Source organism: Pollachius pollachius, assembly GCF_949987615.1.
Source record: "Pollachius pollachius genome assembly, chromosome: 15".
NCBI lineage: Eukaryota > Metazoa > Chordata > Actinopteri > Gadiformes > Gadidae > Pollachius > Pollachius pollachius.
Genome location: NC_136948.1, coordinates 6,441,723 through 6,457,346, shown reverse-complemented (window position 1 = coordinate 6,457,346; position 15,624 = coordinate 6,441,723). Strand labels below are relative to the sequence as shown.

The following is a 15,624-nucleotide window of genomic DNA, read 5'->3' as shown; positions in this document are numbered from 1 at the left end:
AGAATAAATGTTCTGGCGTGTTTATGGACATTCACATTAAATTGTGTATAGTAGTACCTTGTTATCAGAGTTTAATTTATTTTAGTGTGTGTGTGTGTGTGTGTGTGTGTGTGTGTGTGTGTGTGTGTGTGTTGTGTTCAACTTGACTGTTGTAATTCAACTTGACTACTGCTCCAGAACGGTGTAATCCAGCAACAGTTGGTTGTTCGTCATCATGTGGGCCATGATAGCGACGCCCAGAATCTGCAACGAGAGGAGAGAAGGAGAGAGGCTTTGGTTTGGCTGAATATAGGAATATAAACAGTCATATACATATGAGACTTCATAAAAAAAAAAAAAAATCGAAACAGATTGATTGTATTTCAATGTTGCATTTCTCTGCAATAGTTAAAAGTTAGTTAGCTAGTTATCTGTCACTAATCTGTTGACATAATTGTGTTTCTATTAAGAAAACGTATTTCACCCGTTATATTCAGCACATCTTTATTTAAATAATATAAAATCACAAAGAGGACCGCAAGTGTTCCTCCTCGGCCCCTAGGATGAACACGGTCATGTGACCCCTTAAAACAAAATGGATGACCCTGAACAACAAGTCCCTGGAGCACGGGGCCTCTGACCTCCACCGGGATCAGGGGCAGCAGGGACCAGGTGATCAGACTCAGCACAAACCCCAGCGCCTCCTCCAGCCTCTCCTGACAGCCCTGAGGAGGAAACCACGGGGATGAAGGCCAGGCAACTTTATTCATACAGCACCTTTGACACACGAGGCAGACTCAAAGTGTTTCACATAAAAACACCGTCATGCAATAAAATGAAACAAAAAAATTAAATAGAGAAATTAAACAAAATGAAGGCAAAGTTCGAAAATGCATTGTAGAAGAAGTGCAATAGTTCAAAGTGCAATATATTTAAGATTTACGAAGGGAAGGGAAGGGAAGGGGATGAAGGGTTGGACTCTGGTCCCAAACCTCCAGTTATGTAAGGACAATGTGTGTCTGTTAGTAGATTGTAATGAACATTTGTAACAAACTTTGTAATGTACATATCACTACAGTAGTGAACATGAACATCATTTCCTAAGTTCACTGTCAGTTAACTGTTAGTGAATGCTTACGACTGTATTCACTTATGTTAATGAAAGGTTCCCACATGGTTCACCCTTATGGTATAGGGTTGCCCTGACGACCGCTCAACGGTTCACCTGTACGTAAGGTTCCCAGGGTTCCTCAGAGCTGCTGGTGCAGTAGAAGTGGGAGGAGTTACAACAGCTCTGAGGGAACATGAGTGGCCCACTCCGGTTGAACCAAGGGGTGCTGAGCCAATCACGGTAGCCCTGGACCCCACAGCACTGTAGCTGTGCAGGGATTGGACCCAGGGACAAAACAGGGTTTTATTAAGTTAGGTATTTATTACAATTATAGATGATCTTCACCGTTTAGCATTGGGACCTTTGTATAGGTGAAAGTAAGTACATACAAAAACACACAAGGACACATGCACGACGCGTACAAACAAACACACACACACACACACACACACACACACACACACACACACACACACACACACACAAACACGTACCTCTTCTTGTGTACTGTCCACAGCCCTTACAAGCGGGTCTTGGCTGCTGCCTGAATAGTTGTAGAAAACCTCACTTAGAACAGACAACTCTGAATCGATCTGTAGGAAAAAAGCATAACAGATCAAATGTACTGGAAGCTGCGGGCCTAGCGTTATTCTAGACCTTTGATAACGGATTTTGCACACCTTGTCAGAGTAGTAGTAGGCTAGTGCTGAAGCTGTCCCCTGGAGACACATCGCCACCACCAATAGATAAACGAACTGGGGGGAAACAGTTATAAAAATTAAATCGACTACACAGATGTAACTAACTCATAATTATCCTTATCATCATCATAGACGTAATTCTTAATAACATTATATTATTATTATCATTTATTATTTTCCTCGTTATGATTATTACCAAGCCCTGCAAAAAGACCGAGGTTTGAGAAGCAGCCATGCAGCCAATCACGCCGGCGACCAATAGGAGCGCGGCGGTGGAGAGCGCGAGCACCCCGGGCATGAGGATTGAGTATCCCGAGAAGAAGGGTCGGCCCTCGCTGAAGTTCAACAGCAGATAGAGTCCGCTGAGGGCCAACAATAACCCCACCACCTTTTGGAAAACAGTTGGAGAAATGTTAGCGTACATTAGTATGCTTTTATTATGATTATAATAATAAGGGGTCCTACGAAAAACATAAGAACCCTATTGAATTCGTTATTATTATTATTATTTCCTGCCTTCTTTTGCTCAAAACATGTTTGCTCCTACACCCAACTTTCTTACAGATCAGCATACTTTTACTTTCCAGGTTGTCATTTTCAAAGCGCATATATAACTGCAGGTCACCGAACGTCTTACCCACAGAAGTTGACTTGTAATCCGTAGACTTGTTCTTAAAGTATCTCCGGAGAAATGCATCTCTTGGAAGCGGACGCTGCTGTCTTGTTTAATCATGCGCTTTGAAAGGATACCACTGTCAATCGGACAGAGGAGGAACAAAAGGAACAATGACAGTAAATAAAGAAGAGCCAAACAATCATCGTCGAACGTAGATGTGATAAAACAATACCTCTTCAACCTCCCTCAAAACGCTGATATAATACGGAAACACTCGATGCTTCCTATAGCCTAATTAAACTCGGCCCAACCCTACTTGTCTTTATTGACTGTTGTTTATGTATTGTTATCCGTCTCTGGTAAACCTATCACGTGGCCATATAAGTCATATAAGCCTTACGGTTCAATATTTTACTAGACTATATTTTTTATAAATGTGTTACTATGCCTGCCCCCTTTGAGTCACTCACATACACTCTCTGACACTGACAACACCCAGAACGCGACCGGTACCTGAAATACATTGGACATTGTAAACAGTCACCTCTTCATTGATTGTCACACTGTTTAAACGCTGCTATAGCATAGGCCTACTAGTGCTATATATTTAATATTGCTATTTGCGGTTTATTGCTTTTTAGATCACGATGTATCTTTTATCTTTCTGTAAGCCTATAATAATGCAGTGCTTCTACGTTACTCTTACTTTTACATTTCATTGCAAACTTTTTGCATTTCATTGCACACTTTGTGTTACTCTCACTTATACATTTCATTGCATAGCCTACTCATTGCATGCCGATCGTCAGGATGGTTTGTACTTTTTATTCAATTAAAAAAATCAACGCCACCTAGTATCCAAATATATATTTTTTTTTTAAAAAAAAGAGTAAAGTAACTACAGACCCCCGTCATTATCGTGCAGGTAGGGGTTAGAAAGTGAACACACAGACAAGTCATGTGGGACATGCTGGGGCACAGTCATAGAGGACGAGGGTGGGGTGGAGAGGAGCCGGCTCTGAGTGTAAGGTGGGTGAGGGTGGGGGGTTAGTCTCAGTCAGCTCAAAGAGTCGTTTATCCGGTGTCAGGTGTGTGTGTGTGTGGGGGGGGGGGATATCCTCGGACACACCTCACACGTGTCCCTGCCCGGTGAGGATGTGGCCGTCAGAGACTGGTGAGGGTGTGGAGATCGACTCCAGCTCCTTCGACTCCAATCGGGGAAAATAACGACTGAGTGGGTTTTTTTTGTCTATAATTTATTTAAACAGCATGTTTCATGTTGTCATGAATTGCTTATAGTACACATACAGTGGTCGACACAACACCAGATACAGTATTATGGGATTGAAGATAAGTCAGACAGGCCAAGACAGACCGAAGGTTTACCTGGGTCAATTAAAACCTGTAGGCGTGGCTTATTTATCATTCCGCCCACTTCCAATACAAACTGAATTCTTACCTGTGTTCGTGAGATGCTTCACGAACCACCTCCAGAACGCAAACTTGTTTACCTTGTGTCTCTGAATAAAACACGTGTTGAACATTTACCACTCTCCAAGTCATATACCTGGCCCGAAACAACGACACGACAAAATATCAAATTCGTTTTTCATCATCTGCCAGCGGTGTGTTCCGTGGCTGGTCCTGAACCTTCCTCATGTAGACGCTTCAGCAACCCTCTTCATCCCACTTCAGGTCGGCCCAGCGGTGTGTACAGGGCTCTGGAGAGGTAGCGACTGTCCACCAGCGATGGACGGGAGAGCGCACATCATTGTACATCCTGTTTCAGAAGTGACTCGTAGCTGTTACCATCCTGGTTTGTAGCTGAGGAACGTTTGCGTTTTTTTGTAGGAACGTCAGACTTTCTCCCTTACATCCACAGATCTATCTTGCTCCTCTATCACTTGATTCAGGTCCAGTACAAGCTTTTCCTCTGCAGGAGAATTTTGCTCACATTCTTCTGACGTCCTAATCTCTGTAATTGTGGCCTCTCCATCTCCTTCTATGCCTTCAATGCCATACAGAGCTTCTGATTTTTCTCCTCCTATGATATCAAGGACCATATCAGTGAACTCACCCCTCTTATATGGCTTTATACCTGTTTGGGGGTTTTGGGCTTCCGTAAGGTCTTTCGTTGCCTTTCTTCCTTCGCAACATAACTTATTTTATGGTCCTTTTCTGGCCAGACCCCATGGCATTGACATGATCGGTGATGCAATATTTTCTTCATATCTCAATTCTAATAATTTATCCTACTAGGTTTTGGGTTGGTTATTGTTGGTCCATCCAAAACAATGGGGGGGGGGGGGGTCCATCCAAAACAATACCCAACCCAAAAGTTATTATTATAAATTATTAGAATTGAGATATTAAGAAATTAAAATCTAGAACGCCTCACGAGATTGCGTGTCATCCTTGCGACCGCACACAATATTCATTCTTAAAAACGACGGATGAAAATGAAAACCCAGTTTAAAAAAACGTTTTGGTTGAGGTGGATCTTTGCCGCCCTCTAGCGATCAACTGCGCTCACTGTCTTCCTCTGCGACCTTTTTCGATTGCGCCAGGGGCTCTAATGGTGGGTTTAAATAAAAAAAAACACAATCACACACACATACAATACAATAAAATAGATAAATACACAGATCCAGTAGCTGGTGTCATTAGGATATTATGTATATTGTTGGTTAAACTATTCTGTAACGCCATCGGTAGGTATTCTGGGTAGAGCAGGGCGTCGACTCTCCGGCGTGGGGTTGGGATAAAAGTGTCTGTTCCTTATTCAGTCTTCACCTGTCAGATCTGGTTGCCATCTCGGTTAGAGAAAAGCCCTTGGCCTCCTACCTGAGCGTAGCTGCTTGACCAGATCAGCGTCCATCTGCGCCCAGGCGGACACCCCCAAAGGGAGCTTTGTAAACATCACACATGGCTGAGCCTAAAGGCATTTTCTTCCACTTTTACTTTAATAAAGAGAAGTACTAATTAAAGTGCATGCTTGTTTTGGTGTCATCAGGAACGTCTTAAATTGCCCCATTCAGTCTCTTCAATTGAAAAAGGTCGCAGAGGAAGACAGTGAGCGCAGTTGATCGCTAGAGGGCGGCAAAGATCCACTTCAACAAAAACGTTTTTTTAAACTGGGTTTTCATTTTCATCTGTCGTTTTTAAGAATGAATATTGTGTGCGGTCGCGTCAAATAATTACATTTCGATACTATGTAGTCTGTTTTTAAGTCTATCGACATTCAGGATTGAAATACTGTCCAACGGACCGCCGTCCTACTTGCGTTACAATGCATTACATCATCTATCCTCCATTCATTAATTTCCTCAGCTCTCTACCGGCAGATTCGGTCCTCTGGATACAGCGGGGTGATTGGCCCCTTGACTCAGGACGTCATCGTCCAGCATCGCATCGATTCGACCGCAGGGGCCACAAACCGAGCATCGAGTTCCAGCTCCTTCAAGCTGCCGCAGCGCAAGGAAGGCGCGTATTAAAAAGCCACTACTCGAACATTGTAGCTTCTTCAAGCTTTATTCACATGCACCATTTCGGACACAGCCCAGACAATCAGGTGGAAACACACCAGGTCAGGACGAGGTGGGGTTTCAAACAAGAGGAAGTGAAGGGAATGTTGGCTGAGGTTTTCTCCAAGAGACAGCAGACCAGAGTGTGACCTTGGGGGAGGGGGAGGGGATAAAATGATAAGTATCCAAGCCAAAGCCCCTTTCTATTTCGAGTTTTAATCCTACAATACAACTAAACGATGAGCTGCATTTGGAAGAAAACTGCTGCATGAAATAACAAGGCCCCAAAGTTGCAGTTTTATTGCCATAATTCCAATATAGTGAGTCTCTGCAATCTGAAATCGAGTGATTTAAGCTACACAGAGCTTTAGTGAGTTTTCGCTGTAGAGCTGAATAAGGTCGCACAAATGGGGTCATCCCTATGTTCCCCAGGTCCTATGTTCCCCGGGTGCAAAGGGTTAGGGTCAGGTTTAGGGTTATGGTTAGGGTGAGGGTTAACCCTAAACCTCACCCTAACCATAACCAATCGGAGGAGAGACATTCTAACCGATCACAGGCGAATCAGAGGCGAAAAAGGTGGTACTTGCCCCTGCCATCCTACGAAAAAAGATTTGCTCACAGGGTCCTATGTTCCCCGGTCACATACAAAGCGGGGAACATAGGACCCGGGGAACAAAGGACCCGGGGAACATAGATACGCTCCCGCACAAATAATATGGAAATAGGCCGAGCACGAAATTACAGACACACGATAGATTAAACACTATATTCTCCCTCTAATGTAGACCAAAACATCGGAATATGGTCCCTGCAATGTGCCGTTGGGTGGGGTTCATTTTAATCCTGATAGAGAAAACGGACACATGTGAAACTCGTCTTCACTGTTGCTACAAAATGGTTGTTGTCTGGCTTTATTGGATATATTTTTTGCTTGTCGACAACGAGTACTAATATTTACACACCGTGTAACGCTCGTTTATCTGTTCACCTTTTGGAAACATTTTGGCAATATTTAAAATACGTTAAAATACAACATTTCTTTTTTCACTCATGCTACTGCGCTGATAACGAGGGGAGGCCGGTAACGGCAGGCTATCTGAGACCGCTCCCCATTATCTCTCCTTTAATAGCACCAAGTTGTTCAACACCAAAAAAAAAAGATGGGGTTTCACTGCCGAAGAACATCCCAAGATAGCATTTTTATGATCCACTACAAAATGGCCAGAGTAACTAACGCTATTAAGGAGATAGCTGACCACGGTCCTAAGCATACCATTAAAACCCTTATGTTCATAGAGAGATGGGACGATGTTTGGGCTTGATCAAACTCTTATGAGGAAAACTGCATTCGCAGTAGTGTCATTAAAAACCCAGGATAAAACCTTCATAATTAGAAACTTAATCAAGTACAAAACAATGTCGATCATTTCACATTTCGATAACATCTCTGCAGTTCTTGTTTCATGGCTGGATGCGTTAACGGGGAGAATGAAAGGTTGGCGTTTTATTTCAATTAACACTCGTTTCCAATTTAAGTCTGCTTAGACTCTAAAAAGAATCGCTGAAAATAGGCTAATCAAGTAAACTCTGTGGGATCCAGAGGTCCCGTTCGCTGTGGTTCTGTAAACGGGCTGGCGTCCGTTCCAGGACGGCAGCTGGTTTGGCAAAAACATGGCGTTGGTTCGGGTCAGAGTGCGTCCCCGGTGGGAGCAGTTTCCTGTCTCACTTTGTGACGAGACGTTCCCTGAGACTTTTTTTTTTAATTTTTTTTTATCTAGTGGTGACAAAAACCTCCCTTAATTTCCTTTTTGTCCAGAAAACGGTTTGTCCTCTCCGACACAAGTCTGTTGACCACTCCAAAGACAGCCGTCTGAGTCTTTTGACACTAAACTTAATACAGTACCGAGTACAATGCCTTACGTTAGAAAAAAGAATAAAAAGACAACGGAAAACAAGTCGCACGAGTACACTTTCACGTATTTCGATTTTAGCTTCTAGGTAGCTTAACGCAAGACCATGTCCCCTATTCTACATTTACTACCCGCAGCAGCTCGCCTACTCCCTCCACCCACCCACATGCCCTCAGCCTCTCCGACGCCTTCAGCCGGGGACCCAGCTCTGCGGGGAGGTCTTCGCGGAGCCCGAGAAACTCCCGCCGTTCCTCTCCGTGTTCTGGGCCGTGGCGAGGTGCGACTCGAAGCTCAGGTCCAGGCAGTCGGCGTCCATCAGCTCGTTGCGGATGATGGCGTCCATGTCGCACTCCAGGTCGCCGTTGAACACGTCCAGGTCCAGGTCGGCGCCCAGCGGCAGAGACCCGGACTTCACCGGGGACTTCTGGAGCCGTGCTTTGGCGTCGGGCCCGGCCATGCTCGACGCCGACCGGCCGTTGGCGTGGGTCGGCAAGCCCGCTTGCCAACCCGCCACGGAGACGCCGCTGCCGCCGCCGGGGGCAAGGCCGGCCATGATGCTCAGCGGGGGGTCCTTGCGCAGCAGCAGGGCGTTGCGCCGGGAGTTCTGCAAGGCCCCGCTCATGGCCTGGGACATGAGAGGGTCCGACTGGGTCAGCATGACGTTGGCGGGGCCATGGGCCTCCAGGCCGAGCAGGTCCTGCAGCGCCGCGTCGCCGAACAGCGGGCCGCACGAGAAGGTGGTCTGCTTGTTCTCCTGGATGGTCTGCATGGGCGACTGGCGCAGGCTGGTGATGGACGGCGGGCTGAACAGGGAGGGGGCGCCGAAGCTGGCCGAGGGGCTGCCCAGCCCGGCCCCGGGGCAGCCGAAGGGGAACACCGAGCCGGCCTGCGTCCCTTCTCCCCGGCCCCCGCCGTCCTCGCCCTCCCCCTCCTCGTCGTCGTCGTTGTCGTCGCCCCCCTCGCCGGGGGGTGCCTGCTGGGCTGCCGTCAGGCTGATGTTGTCCAGGAGGTCGTCCATCAGGTTGTCCGAGAGCCCGTCGTTGAGGTTCATGGTGCCTGCCAGGTCGGGGAGCGCCATGGGGCCCGTGGAGGGGGACATGGCGCTGGGGCTGGAGTACAGCATGGGGGAGGGGGGGGCCGAGTCGTCGCCGCCGCCGCCGCCGCCATCCTGAGCCTCGTCCAGCTCCAGGTTGGCCAGGATGGGCGACAGGCGGCCGCTCAGCGTGCTGGCGTTGGAGTTGGTGCGCGAGCGGAAGTCGGTCCAGGCGTCCAGCTCGTCGCTGCTTCGCGACGTGGGGCTGCCCGTCCACTTGGACAGGCTGGACGAGCTCTCCGAGCTGCCGTCCTGGGCAGCCATCAGGGACGCCTTCTTCTTGGTGGCCCGCCCCCGGGCCCCCTTGATGTACTTGCTGTTGTCCATGGAGACGGCGCGGCGGCGCGGCGCCTTGCCCCCCTTGCCGCCCTCGGGGTTGACCATCCACCAGGAGCTCTTGCCCGTGCCCTCGTTCTGCACCTTGACGAAGCGGCTGTGCAGCGACAGGTTGTGGCGGATGGAGTTCTGGAGAGAGAAGACGTTTACTTTAAAAGGGGACATATTATACCACCAGGTGAGAGTGAGATTAGCTGTTACAAGCCGAACGGCTGGTAACGTTAAGCAGGCGCTTTTATCCAAAGCGACTTCCAATAATATATTTGTCAGAAGAAAGAGAAAGAACAATGTATCGCTGTCGGTACAGTAAGGATGTTCATCTAACCAAGTGCCAAACACTAACGATCCCTGGGATAACCCATTCCCCTTATACAACAAAGATAGCTAGCGGAATGGTCATCAAAACAACACAACCAGGAGCACTGCAGTGGCCTCCACTAGGTCCTCAGCCGCACTACGGAGACCGCACCAACGTTGCCAAAGGCTCCAGGTTCTCTCTCTCACACACACACACACACACACACACACTATGAGAGTATAAAGCTGGTTACTGCAGAAAAGTATTAGGCTCTCTGGCATTATCAACTTGTATTGTCAACATGGCTAACCTGGCTAGAACTGGTATTGCTGATAATAAATGACATCCAGGTTTTCCGACATGCTGTACTGAAACACATTCAACTCAGGAATGACGTCATTCTCAGCTCCGACTTCCAAGGTGACTGGCATGCAGCATAAGTCAGAGTGTGAGAGATACGGAGAGAGTATAAAACCGAGAGACCAGAGTGTGTGAGAGAAAACCTGCAGTTCGCACTGCAATGAAAATGCAGCTTCCTAAGTAAGGGAGGGAACCAGGGTAGTGCTGATACGGGTGGAGACACAACTAAAGGGAGTTTGAGGACAAGATCATTATCGGCTTATGAAGTCAAACCCCATGTTAAAGAATATCATGAGGAACTAAGTATTTTAGTAATTACACTGAAGTAATGCAAGGGGGTAAAACTATAGCATTTATCTGAGAATACAAAGATATCATTTACTGTTATCATTTGATGACCCTTTTCATTGGTTAATATTTAGATAATTATACAGTGAACTAATTAAGAAAGATGATTTAATGCTTGTATTGATTTGCTACATTCAATTAAATCCCAGCAATAGCCTAATCCGGAGGGCTAATAGATGAGGTCAGGTTGACCTTTGATCAATCACAGAAAAAAATCCACAAATAAAGATGTATTATGTTACAAATTAAAAAATTAAAAAACCGAAAACACAAGCTAAATCTGATCGTGGCAGAGGGTTTTCAATTTAAAAGAGACGGCATGAATTATGAGGCAGGTTTGAATGAAAGCACTTCCAAAGCCTCGTAATCAGTCCCAGGATCCAACGCGTTTAGCATTGCATCGAGCAGCCTGCCCACATGGAGACCAGCCGTCAATGGGCCGCTCCGCTCACAGAGTCCACAGGCAAAGCCTTCCCTCAAAGCTAATTATAGGATTAGGACAGCGAGCAGGCACTTTCTTCACTCGGACCAGCACATGACTGACCCAAAGGTCCCAGCGATTGGACGTCCCTCTACTGGGGCCGTGTCAAGAACCCAGCGCAGAAGACATGCTCCCACCATGGGGGGGGGTATGGTTTCCTGTGTAACACTGGAGTACCAGAGTCTCAGCCACAGGTTCACAACGTCTGGTCATATATTCTGCTTCTAATGTGATACCCTTGTGGCAAAAAAAAAACTGCTGTCTTCAAATGACCCCTTGCATTTGAATCACTTGCATTTAATTAATCTACTGGTTAAATCTAGCGAGATATTGCCAGGTGATTTGGACAATATTCAAACGGCCCTGTTTCCTGTCATATCTTTCTAGATTTGGTTTTGTTGCGGTCTTTGCATTCGCGGTCATTTCAGTCATCCGACGAGTGGCCATTGGCGAGCATCTGTATCACACACTCTACACACAGACCCCTAATCTGTCTGTAATCCGCTGGAGCAACACACGTACCACCAGCTACTGACCCTCAGTCCTCCATAGTGAGGGCCAGAGGTTGAGGGGAGCCTGGGTCTGCCCAGGACATGAATGCCCTGAGCCCCCAGGGCAAAAAGGTCCAGAGAACCAGTGATTCCTTGGTGCCCACTACACACTTGTATTGTACACCCCGTTGCCGGGACACGTCCCCAACCCAGCGCCTTCCCCTTGGGGCCGTTGCCCTCTTCCCCCCCACCCCTAATAGTCATGGCCTCCATCATGCCATTGGACCTTGGTAACATCTGACCATGTGGTGACTGCTGGTACCTCAGTCCCTCCACACTAAAAGACTGCACATGCTTCTTAGTCCAAACAAAGCCCAAAGCCGATTGTGATGGACGCAAAGCAATGTTAATGACTTTTCCGCGTCCAGTTTGTTTAGTTTCTCTGGGGACGTTGTTACTCTGTTAAAAGGACGTGGGTCCACATCTTGTTTGTGTCTTGCGAGCAACATGAAGTGAACTCTGTGCTCTTGTTGGCTCTGGGCCTTAGGGTCCTGTGGGTGGTGGGGATCAGGGCTGCGAAGCCTGCCAGCTCCGAGCTACAACCTGGCTCACAAGCTGCGTTTGATCCAGGCTAAGCTAAGCTCCTGGCCTGCGGGCCTGGCGGCGTCGCGCCAGCTGCACCCACGACCGAGCGGCCCTTCTCTGGACCTTCTCTTCTCTCCCAGGAGGGGGACGGGCTGGAAAGGAAGACCTAAACATAGCCGGCTTTAACGACCACAAACAACAACTGTCCATCTGGACTACCGCATCCAGAGGAATCCAGCAACGCGGTCAGACCCGAAGCCAACTAAGCTGACCCTAACCCGTAGCTAACCCTAACCACACCAACACTGCACCAACACTGCTCGGGAATCAGATAACATTTTGAATTGAGATTCTGAACTACCGAAGAGCTTTTGATCTTTCCTTTGTGTGTTAAGATCATTGCATCAGTTGATATAGCTTTTTTAAATATCAAAACGACATGATATTTCACACACTCTCATAGCCTTTCGTGCCAAAAATATTGCCACACCGACTTTCTGAGCGCACTTGAGAGGTCCCTGAAATTAGAACGGAATCAAGAAATCATCTAAATCGAAATATTCACTGCCCTGGTATAGAAGGGAGACAGCGGGGAGCCCGCTGACAACCGTGCAGGGTCACACTGTAGTAAAGAGTGCCCCTGTAAAGGGTAACATAAAGTGACTGCGGAGGGCCGCAGCGCCTTATCCACTAGTGGCATCCAACCTCCACTTCCCCTCCAGCCTGGAACGAGGACCCAGTGGGCCATTATACATGATTGTATGTTACATGCCCTTCCTACTAAATGGGGCCGGGGGAGGCTGGTTTGATTTATTCGTTTATTTCTGTTACGGGGAGTCCCGTGATGACCGTGATTAAACCAAATGAAGCAATCACAACAACGGCGCGCCCAGACGTGCGCGCTCCCGTCGGCCACTCTGCTGCACCTGACGCTAATTGGCGCGTGACACCGGCAGTACCTCGCAGAACGCGTCGATGTCAGCATATTGTCTTTGTTTTACAAACAACATGAACCACTGCGTTTTTACTGAATTAAGGAAACACCGCACACATGCAAACCTAACAAACCTAACGGATACACAAAACACAAACACACTAGATTGTGTACGTAAGTACCTGCTTTCCGTTACAGACTTCATTCATGCAAACTTTCTTAACCTCATATACATGTATTCAAATAAAACAATCACAGTAACCGTCGCAATAATGTAGGCCAAAATGACATACAGTTGTGCAGGATTACACGTCTCCCTCTCTCCCCCTCCCTTCCCAGATTTAAATCCGGGAAAGCTCGGAGATTTGATCAGAACTGAATCCACGGCAGATGAATTGGTTTCCCAGGCTAAACTAATCCTGTTGCAATTCCCACCGAACAGACACAGGAGCAAAAGCCCTACCACCACGTGTGTGTGTGTGAGTGAGTGAGAGTTCATTGCATCATACACACAAGTCTTTCGATCGAACAGTGTACAGTTTATATTCAAAATAACACCAGACTTGGATATCTAGCCCCCCCCCCCTCTCCCCCCCCCCACACACACACACAATGTTTAGCTGTCCTCAGACACCCTATACGCCACGTTGATATCAGTCGAATGCACTTGACCAAAGCCCAAGGTGCTTATCTGACATGGACATAACTGTGTCCACTGTAGTGGCTTGCATCTCACTCAGTGCAGCACACAGTGCAGTTGATATGCTAATGAACCATGCGGGGTATTGTTGTGGGGTAGGTTTTGTTTTGGTGTCACAAGCAGCACGTCACCCCCTTCTCACACCACCGACCACCGCTCACCTTCCAGCCCGCGGAGCTGTTGCTGTCTCCTTTGTCCTTGAAGTAGGGCACCGACCTCACCATCCAGTCGTAGATCTGGGACAGGGTCAGCCGGTTCTCCGGGGAGCTCTCGATAGCCTGCGTGATGAGGTCCGCGTACGAGTAGTTCCCCCAGGCGTTCCTCCGGGCAGAAGACTTCCTCAGCTGCTGGGAAGCAGAGCCGCCGTGAGCCGCCGCGGCGGAGGGGTGGATGGAGGAGAAGGAAGGGGACCCGTCCTCCACCCCTTCCTCCCTGCTGCTGGACGGGGTGCTCCTCCGTACCTCCACGGGCAGGGAGGAGGCTCCGTGCGGCAGCCTTGGCCCGAGCTCGGCGCGGTTCTTCTCGGACGCCGCGCCATTCTCGTCGTCCTCCTCTTCGGGAATGACGTCAGTGTCATTCGTCCCCGGTTTGCTCGCGCCCGACTCCGGACGCGGCAGGGGCCAAGTGCACGACCGGGGCCTTTTCTGGGGCTCGAAGTCTGGGTCTATTTCAACGTTTAGGTTTTGTTCGTCCTGCGACGCCTCGGCCATGTTATTGGCGATATCTCGGCTTTGGCACAAGATCAATGAAATCACGGGACACGAAGACACGGGACTCGCGTCCCGTCAATTTCTACGGGTTTTTAAAACGGCAATTACTTATGCACGATATGCAAATTAGGCCCTCCTTAGATCTTCTCGCAAGCAGAAAACACGTGCGTCTTGTATTCTCATGGGCTGTCCGGACCCCGCTGCAGATCGTCCGCTGGATCCGTCCTTCAAATCAACCAAGTATCACCATCTTCGTTGCGTATATCGCCCACACCCTGGTGAAAATCCATCTGGATTCAGGGGAATGTTCGCGTTTCCCAGAGCCAGCGCGTCGCTCTCGTCTCGGAAGAATCCCGGCCGCGTTCCGTTACAATCCGACGACATGCATGCCTCAGATTAATTCATTAGTATGGACACATCACCTCCTGCACACACAGCTGCCATCTTGACCGTTTCCTTTCCCCCCCACCACCACCACCACCACCAAGTTCTTTATCATCCGTGTCTTCTCCTCCTCGCCTCTCTTGTTCTTCTCCTCCTCCTCCCTTGATACCATCAAGGCGGAGGTGGCTTCTAATAGGCCCGGCTCACAGGCTACCGTTGAACCGCTACAACGCTCCGACGCGGCCCAAGAACCCCGGATGAAGGTTGAAAATTAACGACGCTCTCCGCGAATCGTTTGCATACTGAATAAGTCCACCATGGCGAACGGACATGATTACAACCCGTTCATTCAGTCGAATCGGTGGTGGTGGTGGCGCAAACCGCGTCCTTCTCCAAGCACAGAGGAGGGGGTGGGGGGGAGAGAGGAACGACCTGCCCCTTGCCTTGCAAAGAAATTAAAGCGACAGTATGTGCCTGGCCGTGTGCTCCCGCTAGCCTCCTCCGTGCGTTACCTTGGAATTCACTCGTTCATAGGGAATGCGAAGTGACGTCACAAAGGAGGCCATCTTGTGAGACAGCACCGACGGGAGCAGTGATGTTCTCGGGATAGAGGGGGCGGCGGTTTCAATAGTATTTGGACAGAATAAACCTTTAAAATTAAAAGTACTTTAAAGGCAAAGTACAAGGACAAAAATAAAGTAGCCTAGTATTCAAATGCTGAAATGCGGTCCTGAAACTGAAGCCTCCTCCAGGAACATACTGTGGACCAAAAGAGCCAAGAACCTCTAAAGACGGCACTTTAATCACAGCTTTTTTACAACAGTGTGACGTCACCGACATAGTCCCTATAGGCCAATACGATCAGAGTCCATGTGGTCCATGGTGTGTGAACCCCCTCGCAAGGGGAAGATTGGCTTGTCCTGAAACACAATGTTTCTAACAAGGTCAGTGGAGCTTTGGAACTACATCAGCCGTGGTGAGAGCTGATAAGGACGCATGAGTCCTGTTGTTTTAACACACACACATCCTAATCAGGCCTAATCACATCCTAATAACCTAACAC

The 15,624-nt window shown here is 48.3% G+C and overlaps 2 protein-coding genes across 2 annotated transcripts; both read right to left on the bottom strand.

The window, feature by feature from the left end:
• Positions 1 to 21: 21 nt before the first annotated feature.
• On the bottom strand, positions 22 to 2,531 carry tspan37 (tetraspanin 37). The gene is made up of 7 exons (XM_079752124.1): positions 2,429 to 2,531; positions 1,988 to 2,179; positions 1,771 to 1,863; positions 1,585 to 1,683; positions 1,205 to 1,357; positions 621 to 704; positions 22 to 243 (listed from the first exon to the last, which is right to left on the bottom strand). Exons 1-7 carry the CDS (start codon positions 2,522 to 2,524, stop codon positions 166 to 168), a joined length of 795 nt encoding a protein of 264 aa, XP_079608250.1. The 5' UTR covers positions 2,525 to 2,531; the 3' UTR covers positions 22 to 165.
• A 4,249-nt stretch (positions 2,532 to 6,780) lies between these two features.
• foxo3a (forkhead box O3A) lies at positions 6,781 to 14,621 on the bottom strand. The gene is made up of 2 exons (XM_079751855.1): positions 13,629 to 14,621; positions 6,781 to 9,399 (listed from the first exon to the last, which is right to left on the bottom strand). The coding sequence occupies exons 1-2, from the start codon at positions 14,175 to 14,177 to the stop codon at positions 8,032 to 8,034; spliced, it is 1,917 nt and encodes a 638-aa protein (XP_079607981.1). The 5' UTR covers positions 14,178 to 14,621; the 3' UTR covers positions 6,781 to 8,031.
• Between the last annotated feature and the right edge of the window lie 1,003 nt (positions 14,622 to 15,624).

Bases quoted from the DNA above. Each gene is read 5' to 3' on its own strand.
- foxo3a (XM_079751855.1), bottom strand. From the start codon at position 14,177: ATGGCCGAGGCGTCGCAGGACGAACAAAACCTAAACGTTGAAATAGAC. The intron at 9,400-13,628 runs GTGAGCGGTGGT...TTCTCTCTCCAG, and splicing joins ACAGCTCCGCGGGCTGGAAG to AACTCCATCCGCCACAACCT.
- tspan37 (XM_079752124.1), bottom strand. From the start codon at position 2,524: ATGATTAAACAAGACAGCAGCGTCCGCTTCCAAGAGATGCATTTCTCC. The intron at 2,180-2,428 runs GTAAGACGTTCG...GTTTTCCAAAAG, and splicing joins TTACAAGTCAACTTCTGTGG to GTGGTGGGGTTATTGTTGGC. The intron at 1,864-1,987 runs GTAATAATCATA...GATTTAATTTTT, and splicing joins CGGTCTTTTTGCAGGGCTTG to ATAACTGTTTCCCCCCAGTT.